Genomic DNA, 9,429 nt, shown 5'->3' with positions numbered 1-9,429 from the left:
CCCTGGTCTCTTGGCCGTAATAGGTGGAGTTTGCAGGAGCTGATCACTAAGAAAGCACGGGTACCAGGCGTCGCTAGAACCGTCCGACCCGGTTTTCCCTGGAGATTAGGCTTCCAATTGGCTTCCACCACTTCACCCAAGTTATGGGAGCACCAATATGAGGACTCCGTGGCTTAAAGCCTACGGGAAGTAAGCCTTGTAGGTATTGTTCTAGTTCTCATTGAGTTAAGCTTCGCAGAATATCCTGATTATAGTTTGCAAATACGTTCTGCCAATATTCTCCCTCTCATATAATCACCCACCGCGTGTTTTAATTCGACTATCATCGTGGGTGGTGTTAAGTTTAAGCCAGATTACGCCAGGCTTTTGCCTATTTTTGTCCCCCTGATCAAATATCTTTGGTTGAATTATACCATAATTTTTTCCTAGTGCGTTAGTTTCGCTAACTCGACGTCTCTCTGAGCAATAACAGCTGCTGGTGACTTTCTTAAGTGCCCTTTGTACACAATAGGCTCTTCGCGGCCGCTGAGACTACATCCGCAGCCTCATCAATGCTTGCTTAGCTACGCTCCGCTCTCTGGCAATGCCCCTGAATCAGGTGCCTCTAGCTACGCTTTGATAAGGTGTCCCAATTTAACAGTTTTATTTTCCTGAGGGAGTTAGTCTCCCAGTATTCACGTAACCTGAATACAGTCTCGGCCAACTACCGTTGTTGACGCAATTAGGGAGAGATCTCACTTGGAAATTGTGACCCGGGCTCTGATGACGCGAAATTACTAGATCTATTAGATAATTTTACTGAAAATAATATGGATATTCGAAGCACTGATGCCTTGTTCACCATATAAATGAACAAGGCTGTAGGCTACGTTGTGGCAGGGAACTCTGTGATACCACTCATATTATTAAATGATATGTTACAACCTTCTCTTAAATATAAGATATTAAGTGAGATGTCACCTAGGGTTTTGTGAACCATAAAATTCTCAAGTCTGCAGCTGAAATCTACAGGATCTCTGAGTTCCACTTCAGTGTTTATTAAGGAGCTACGTACTCCACAGTATGTCACTGAGTGTTTGTATGAACATTATAAAGGCACAAAGTTGCAGCTGTAATTTTACAGGAACGCAGATCACTTTTTTTTTTATACTTCATTTTTATCAATTTCCCTTTTTTCCCCCCCTAAAGCTGTTGATTTCATACCGTGACTTTTGCCTTGAGTATTCTGACCACTAACCACGCTATCGGATCAGTTATTTTATTTTACTGATTTACAGCTTGGTGCTTTGGTGTAGAAAGACAAGCATACCCAATGTGGATTCAGGGAATGTCTACTTTCTGAAAATATATGTTTTCTGGGTGAACATATTTTCTATCTTTGCCCCACAAATGAATGCTGCAAATGTGTTGATTTTGCAGTACCTGAAATGACAGAGCATGTGGGGGCTCTTCAAAGCTGCAAAAAGACCCAAAGTCATGAAAAGACACGAAGTTGAAGTCCTGAAGCCGTGAAAGGACCCAAAGTAAGGAAAGGAGTCTAAGGTAAGTTCCACTGATCATAAATGTTTTTATTTTTTTATTTTATTAAACCCCTGTCCACAATGTATTATGTTAATACTATATAGGCCCCTGCCACCAATGTTTTTTTTGAATATTCTATGGGGCCCCTGACCACCAATGTTTCTTTTTAACTTTAAAGAGGGGCCATAATGATTTTTTTTAACTTGTACAGGGGGTCCCTAAAAAAACTTTTATTGGGGCCCTGGCACCAGTGTTTTTTTATTAACTTATGGGGGCCTGGCCACTAATGATTTTTTAAAAACTTTTATGTGGCACCCTGGCCAACAATGTTTTTGTTTTAACCACCGATAATGGCTTTTTATAAATCTTGTGTGGGAGGGGTTTAGTTTTTAGCACTGATATCTATGTGCCTTTTTACTGTGGTGTAGGCTTGGGTGGATCTGGGGTGGGCCTTGGGGGCTGGACTGGGTTCTATAACCATATAAAGGCACAAGGTTGCAGGCTGAGTTATACAGGGGACTATCACTGATTGATTATAAGGGATAATGTGCTCCCTACTTTAAATGATATGGATTAAGGATGCTAGATGTCACCGACGGGCTCTGTGACCATATAAAGGCACAAGGCTGCAGACTGACTTATATAGGGAACTCTATATACTTGAACTCTATATACTTATTACTTGTATTATAAAGGATAATGTATCCCCACTGTAGATGATAAGGATATTAGAAGTCGTTGAGGGGTTTTGTTACCATAAAGAGACAGATGGCTGCAGTTCAGTTAAACTGGGAGTATCACTCATGTATAATAAGGGATAATCTGCCCCACTGTAGATGATAAGGATATTAGTAGTGGAGCCCCTTGCCACAATTGTTTTTAGCTCATTATGCCCCAGGCCACCAATGTTTTTAAATTTTTAGGGCCCCAGGCCACCAATATTTTTAACTCTTAGGGCCCCTTGCCACCAATGTTTTAAACTCATTGTGCCCCTTCCCACCAATGTTTTAAACTCATTGTGCCCCTCGCCACCAATGTTTTTTAATTATTAGGGCCCCTTGCCACCAATGTTTTTAATTCTAAGGGCCCCCGTGCCACCAATGTTTCTAACTCTTAGGGCTCCTTGTCACCAATGTTTTTAACTCTTATGGTGCCTTGCCACCAATATTTTTACCTCTTAGGGCCCCAGGCCACCAATATTTTTACCTCTTAGGGCCCCAGGCCACCAATATTTTTACCTCTTAGGGCCCCAGGCCACCAATGTTTTTAACTCTTGGGGCCCCAGGTCACCAATGTTTTTACCTTTTAGGGCCCCAGGTGACCAATGTTTTCAACTTTTATGACCCCAGGCCACCAATGTTTTGAACTCTTAGGGCCCTAAGCCACCAATGTTTTTTTAACATTTAAGATTTAAAGAAGGGGAAGGTCATTTCATGAGTATATTCTCTCCTGACAGTAGCACAGATTTCCAGTGGGCAACACATTTACTCGTTTGCCGTTGCCTTTATTAGGACCGGCTAGTGTTTGACCAAAGGATTTAACCTACTGCCTCATATTTACACATCAGAAATGCAGAAAAGTTCTACTAATACATTTGATTTAGATTGAGATAGGTAACAGTTTAAAGAGTCTACCTTGACCAAAAGTTACTGTTCCAGGTTCATGTCCATGTGAACTTTGGTACTGAGTGGGGGGGGTCATGGGTCCAGTGGCAGGGTTGGCCCAACTTGCACCTACCTTCCTTATTACCCTCAAAGCTCTTGTTCGAATAGCAAACAATGGAGGGTGTCATTGTGGGGGCAAGAAGAAATATAATACTCCTCCATCGCTTTAGCAGGAATCCCCCACCCAAAAAGGATGTCTCATAACCTGAAGAGAGTGGTAACCAAAAAACAAATCCAGCATAGGCGTTCCCCAGTATCAAGCACCTTCATATACTAAATGTCTGGTATAGTATAAATAGGCTTGTGGGATTTCCTTTATTAAGAAAGGGGCAACGGACTTGAATGGAAATGCTTACATTGTGGCCTATGGAGTAAAGCAATTTTGTAGTTCCTTCCAATCATTGGAGATCAATATGTGTCCTTAGTAGAACGAGGCACAGGAGCCCCTTCCCTCAATATTCACCATAGGCATTAAAGAAAAACGCTGAGACATATTTAATGGGAAACCTGGCGGGGAGCACAGGATTTATTAAAATTAATAGCTAATTTATATTTGGGCATCCCTAACGACCAATGATCCAGAGGAAGGAGAAAAACCCTAGAGTACTATGAGGGCCAATCTGCACTGAAGGTAAAAATGCCTTCCTGACTCCTAGAAACGGCAGTCGGTTTTACACCCTGGATCATGCTAAGCACCCCCACCCCCTCCTATACACACCCTTACCTATACACACCCCCTTCAACCTTCCTACTGTAGATATCCCCCCATCATTACTCCTACCCCCACCCTCCCTCCTGTACATAACTCCGACCCTTCCTCCTGTAAATAACTCCCACCCTTCCTCCTGTGCATAACCCCTCACTCTCCCTCCTGTACATAATCCCTCACCCCACTCCTGTACATAACCCCTCACTCTCCCTCCTGTACATAATCCCTTACCCCACTCCTGTACATAACTCCCACACTTCCTCCTGTATATAACTCCCACCCTTCCTCCTGTGCATAACCCCTCACTCTCCCTCCTGTACATAATCCCTCACCCCACTCCTGTACATAACCCCTCACTCTCCCTCCTGTACATAAACCCTCACCCACTCTTGTATATAACTCCCACACTCCCTTCTGTACATAACCCACAAACACACAGACAGACAGACACACAGACATACGCCCTTGGGAGAGGTAGAACCGGAAGGATTTAGGCCATGGTGTTGGGTCGGCAGCAGCAGGTGAGTCTTTGAGTGAAATGCTGAAAAGAAAAGATTTAGAAAGTGTTGACATAAGAATAAAGACAAATACTTGGTTCTTTATGATATTAAAGGCTCGGTCGTGCACTATTCATTGGGCCTGTGGGGACTGTTTGGGTCTCTCTACTCATGGAATGCCTTGGCCTATTATGAAACTCAGTCTGAGCCTGCGCCATTTATTCTTTTATATGATCACCTGGTGCCAGTCTATTACCCAGTAGCAACCCATTTCCAAAGGTGGATATCTAAGCCAGATGTCCAGCAGCCCTATAAGCATTACCTACCTCCCCTGTTATTGGCCTGCTATAGAATCAACACTTTATCTGCAGACTTCGATCTCTGTCAGCAACCTCTTACAACCTTAAGGCAGCCAAACATTGGTCTATGGGGTGCCCTCAAAGTAATCAGCCTGCGGGCTCATCAGACGGTGTATGATTTCCTTTTATTGTTCTGATTGAAAATGCACAGAACTGCAGGAAGTAAAGTGGAGCTGCACTGGACAACATGAGGCATCTCTAGATAATGGGTAAATGTCAGTAAATTGATACATTACCCATACTCTCCGGAGCCTCTTCATGATGGCCTTCCTAAGCTGTTTTCGCAGGGTTGGCCTCTCCACCACCGGAGGATCTTTGATGATCTCTTCCACCTCAGAAGCTTCTTCTTTTCCATCCGCTCCCTCTTCTTTCTCCTCCGCTGCAGGAGTTTTCTCTTCATTTGCTTCAGGAGGTCCTACCGGTTCTTCTTCCACTGCAGGAGATTGCTCCTCCGTCTTCTTCTCCTCCACTGCAGGGGCTTGATGTTCTTCTGCAGAACCTCCTTCTTCTGCTCCCTCTTCTTTCTCCTCCTCTTCAGGAACTTGCTGTTCTTCAGCGGGAGCGCTTTCCTCTTCTTTTTCTGCTTCATTTGTTGGAGCTTCCTCTTCTTCTGCTCCAGGAGCGTCTTCTTCCTTGTCTTCCTCTGCAGGAGCTTGCTCCTCCATCATCTTCTCCTCCACTGCAGGGGCTTGATGGTCTTCTGCTGGAGCTCCTTCTGCTTCCTCTTCGTTCTCTTCTGAGGCAAGGGCTTCCTCTTCTGCTGCTGCTGCAGGGGCTCCATCCTCCTCCTCTTCTTCAGCTGCAGGACTTTGTTTCTTACTAGGTTTGAAGGGAAGAAAATGTAAAAAAAAAAAATGGGTCATTATTGTAATTTGTTTCCAAAGTATTGCAACTACAATTCTGATCACTGGAGGATTAAAATAGCCTGATAGCCTTGTACCTAAGAAATAACATTATGCCTGCTACACACCTGTCCCTACTGTAACACATTGGGCAGTTACTGAGCTGAGTAAGTTCCATGCTAGACTTCACCTAGTGATACATGCTGAAATACATGCTATGGTTGTAGGGACCTAAAAAAGTTCAACAAGTTTCTGTGCTATTTACTATTAGTATGGCCAAAGCACCCAGAGGTAGGAGAAAACATCTATTTTTTGAACCAGTATCCATGTGCCAGTAAGTGTAATTGAAAGTGTTAATTGCAAAATACATACCCAGCAGCTTCCTGTAGCTTCTGCTCTCTCACAAACTCGTTGTGCAGCTGGTTAAGATGTTGGTTGATGGTCTGTGAGCACATGGGAGGCACAAGGATAGGAGCAAAGGGGAAAGAAAGGAGACAGTTAGGATTAAGCCTGTAGATGTGCTGCTAATAGTACCTTTATATGCTGAGGGCAGTGATGGTGTGGGATTCCCTGCCGGCAGCTGATATTGTGATATTGTTCAGCCTTTTCTCATCATAGGGAGAAAAACCCCAAATCACCTGTGTGCAGTTGTCCTGATTGCAATGGACCAATCAAAGTTCAGTATCTAGTTGTAAAAAAACCCAAGAAAAGCATCAGGGACAGTGATCCCAGGTGAACTTACATTCTCCAGCCGCAGATACTCAAGTTGCTGCCTCCGGTTTTGGACTCGAGTTGGATGATCCTGTGGAAGAAGAGAGTCAATGTTAAGCGCTTCTTTGTAGCAATGCCATTATTGTGGCCATGTGGTCGCTTGTGATAAAACTCTATGCAGTGTCTGTGCATAACCCCATTTTTGTTGCTGGTGAAAATGGCACTTGGATGGATGACTTTAGATGACCCCAGGGCAGATACAATGAATAATAATGTTCTTGATTATTATAGAGACACACAGTGAAAATAACCTCTCCCATAATAATACTAGTGACACTTACAGGAGGCAGCTTGGCAGACTTCCTGAGGGCGGCATATTCCCTCTTGATCACTTCCTGTAACATAAAGAAAGAAGCAGTGTGAGATAAGAGCTGGCAATCTAATATAATTTGTTCCCTATTTACCTAAACATCAATTCTGCATTACCTACCAGTGAGTTGAGCATTTTCCAGTACAGGATAATGTTCTCCTTGGCCCTCATCCTCGGGTCCACTTCGCATGTAAGAAGGAAGTGCTTTCTGAAAACGAAAGATATCACTGAATGTTTATTAAACATTTTCCAGCCTTATTGCCCTTGCAGTTACCCCTGGGGCAATAGCAAATGATTCCCAAGTCCATTTATGGTTTACTTACAGGACGATGTTCTCGCCGAATTCGACCCGGTAGTGATGTTCTGCAGGAAAAACACATTTCTGTTAAATACTGAGCTATAGGGGGAAAGGCATTCACATATGATAAAACGAATGGCACAACCTTAGGAACTGATAAATAATATAGGATTTTACCGTAATAAGAGGCGAGGGCCTCAAAGTCCGTATGTTCCCCCCTGAAGTCCTTCAGGACGGAGTACAGCGTCTATAAGTGAAAAGAAAGAGCATTAGGGACAGAATACTAAATGGCTCTAAATGCTGCTCACAGTCAGCCTGGCTCTGAGGAGAAAAGAGACAGAAAAGGGTTTGGGTTTTTATGGGGCAAACATGCCAGGAATAAGGGCATTTTATTCTGAAAATTAAATAAACGTAGTGATTGGATTCCCTGGATGTCAGTTCTGCATGCACAGAGGCAAAAGGTTTGGCAGCTCCCATTTATATATATATATATATATATATATATATATATATATATATATATATATATATATATATATATATATATATATATATATATAAGAATCAGTGCAGACAGACAGCTGCTTAAGGAGAGCTTATATAGAAGAGAGAAAGGGAAACACCAGTTCAGATGAGAGAGGATTGTTTTACACTGAGGCATTACCAGAAGCGATGGTTTTCTCTGCACCTTGTCCATCGTTGAAACCTACAGGGACAAATAGACATAATCAGCCAAAATGAAGTCAAGAGTTGTTCCCCTTTAAATGAACTTTTAGTAGGATGCAGATAGTGATATTCTAAGACAATTTGCACTTGGTTTTTTTTATTAATTGTGGCTTTTGAGTTATTGAACTTTTTCTTCAGCAGCTCTCCAGTTTGCAATTTCAGCCATGTGGTTGCTATGGTCCAAATGACTCTAGCAACCATGTGCTTTGAAGAAAAGTAGCAATAACAATAAACGTGTAGCCTTACAGACCATTTGTTTTTTGATGGGGTCAGTGACCCATTGAAAGCCGGAAAGAGTCAGAAAACTATCGAAAACATTTAATGAAGACCAGTGAAAAAGTTGCTTAGAAGTAGCCATCCTGTAACATACTAAAATATACATTAAAGGTGAACCAGCCATTTATTTATTTCCTTATCTATATTCTCCCATTTGTATGAAACATTGTTCCAGTCAATGATAAAAGCCCATTATTAATGCTGCTGATGAATTGGCTTCTTATAAATACCATATACAGTAGCCGTATGGGCTCATATGCACAAAGCCGACCCCCCCAAGTGAATTTACGACAGACTCGCTGAAGAAGAAATCATGTGCTGAATCAGTTGAATTTGCAAGATTACCTCTTAAAGAAGATTCTCCGGGTGGGGGGGGGAAAAATAGGGGGCGGCACAAGGCCGGGGCACCCCAAGGGGGGGTCTCCCTAAGGAGCCCCTGGCTCTCTCTTACACTGTTCAGCTAAAGATGTAATTGACTGAACAATGGAGAAACCAAAAAAAAAAATAACCCAGGTGTTAATAGGCAGGTGTGAAGCACCGAAGTCGCGGTCCAAAAATCAGGAAAAGCGCTGTAGCAATCTGTGTAGAAAAGAGAATATAAAGGCAAGTTAATGAATTTAGCACTTAATATTTGCTATATAATACAGAGGAAGGCAGAGATCTATTTTCCCCTAAACTTGAGCTTTGTATCAGTTCCAGCAGATATTGGGCCTCAGTCTAAGCCCTGAATAACTGCCAAATCCTGGTCTGTGTCTGCCAACCAGCACTAATATTAAAGGCATCTCCCAAGCACATTTATGGGAAAATTCTCCTAATTCACTAAAATCAGGGAGAGGAGCCACATCTGCTAGTCTGGGGGGGCATCATCCAACCTTTTCCCCTCTTTTTTTTACTATAGTAAAGGTTATTTGGCAAGAAATCTCTCAGAGGGAATATACATTCAACACAGAGCCAACCAACGGACTAAACCAACTGTCAAACCCTAAGTATAAAGTCTCCTCTCTTCTATGGGACCTGCTGTATGTCCCCCACTCATTTGCTATTACCCCCCAACTGTCCCCATGGCACGTGCCTCTGCTTCCCACCCCTAGTTCCAGACTTGGATCAAGGGAACATGTATTTAGCTACAATGTTGGTACATAAGAGCAGGGCACATACCCAGGGGGCAAAGGGACAAATCTCTAAGGAGCCTGTCAGTAGTGGGAACATAAATGAAGCAGCTTATGGTGTGGTACGGGGTCCCCAAATGTTACCTTCAGAAGATAATGTGAATATTTGCTGGCAGCCCTGCATGACTGCCAAATCCTGGTCTGTGTCTCCCAACCAGCACTAAGATTAAAGGCATCTCCCAAGCACATTTTAGGGGAAAAATATCCAAATTCACTAAAATCAGTGAGAGGCGCAACACCTGCTGGTCTGTGGGGGACATCGGCCAAATTCCCTCCTCTTTTTCCAC

General features: G+C 43.0%; 1 protein-coding gene and 1 long non-coding RNA gene across 3 annotated transcripts in view; one reads left to right on the top strand and one right to left on the bottom strand.

Annotated features, from left to right (window-relative positions):
• The first annotated feature begins 1,443 nt into the window (after positions 1-1,443).
• The window catches only part of LOC121396096, a 61,915-nt gene continuing 53,929 nt past the window's right edge, over positions 1,444-9,429 (top strand). For both annotated transcript variants that reach the window (XR_005962814.1, XR_005962815.1), the window contains exon 1: positions 1,444-1,542. This is a non-coding gene — a long non-coding RNA (uncharacterized LOC121396096). The remainder of the gene's footprint in view (positions 1,543-9,429) is intronic.
• LOC121396073 (cilia- and flagella-associated protein 251-like) lies at positions 4,194-7,754 on the bottom strand. The gene is made up of 9 exons (XM_041570673.1): positions 7,636-7,754; positions 7,149-7,218; positions 6,997-7,036; positions 6,794-6,881; positions 6,645-6,698; positions 6,335-6,394; positions 5,965-6,035; positions 4,987-5,569; positions 4,194-4,435 (listed from the first exon to the last, which is right to left on the bottom strand). Exons 1-9 carry the CDS (start codon positions 7,666-7,668, stop codon positions 4,385-4,387), a joined length of 1,050 nt encoding a protein of 349 aa, XP_041426607.1. The 5' UTR covers positions 7,669-7,754; the 3' UTR covers positions 4,194-4,384.

The sequence above is a fragment of the Xenopus laevis genome, chromosome 7S (assembly GCF_017654675.1).
Source record: "Xenopus laevis strain J_2021 chromosome 7S, Xenopus_laevis_v10.1, whole genome shotgun sequence".
Lineage (NCBI taxonomy): Eukaryota > Metazoa > Chordata > Amphibia > Anura > Pipidae > Xenopus > Xenopus laevis.
The sequence above is the reverse complement of the archived record's forward strand: the minus strand, read 5'-3'. Positions and strand labels throughout refer to the sequence as shown.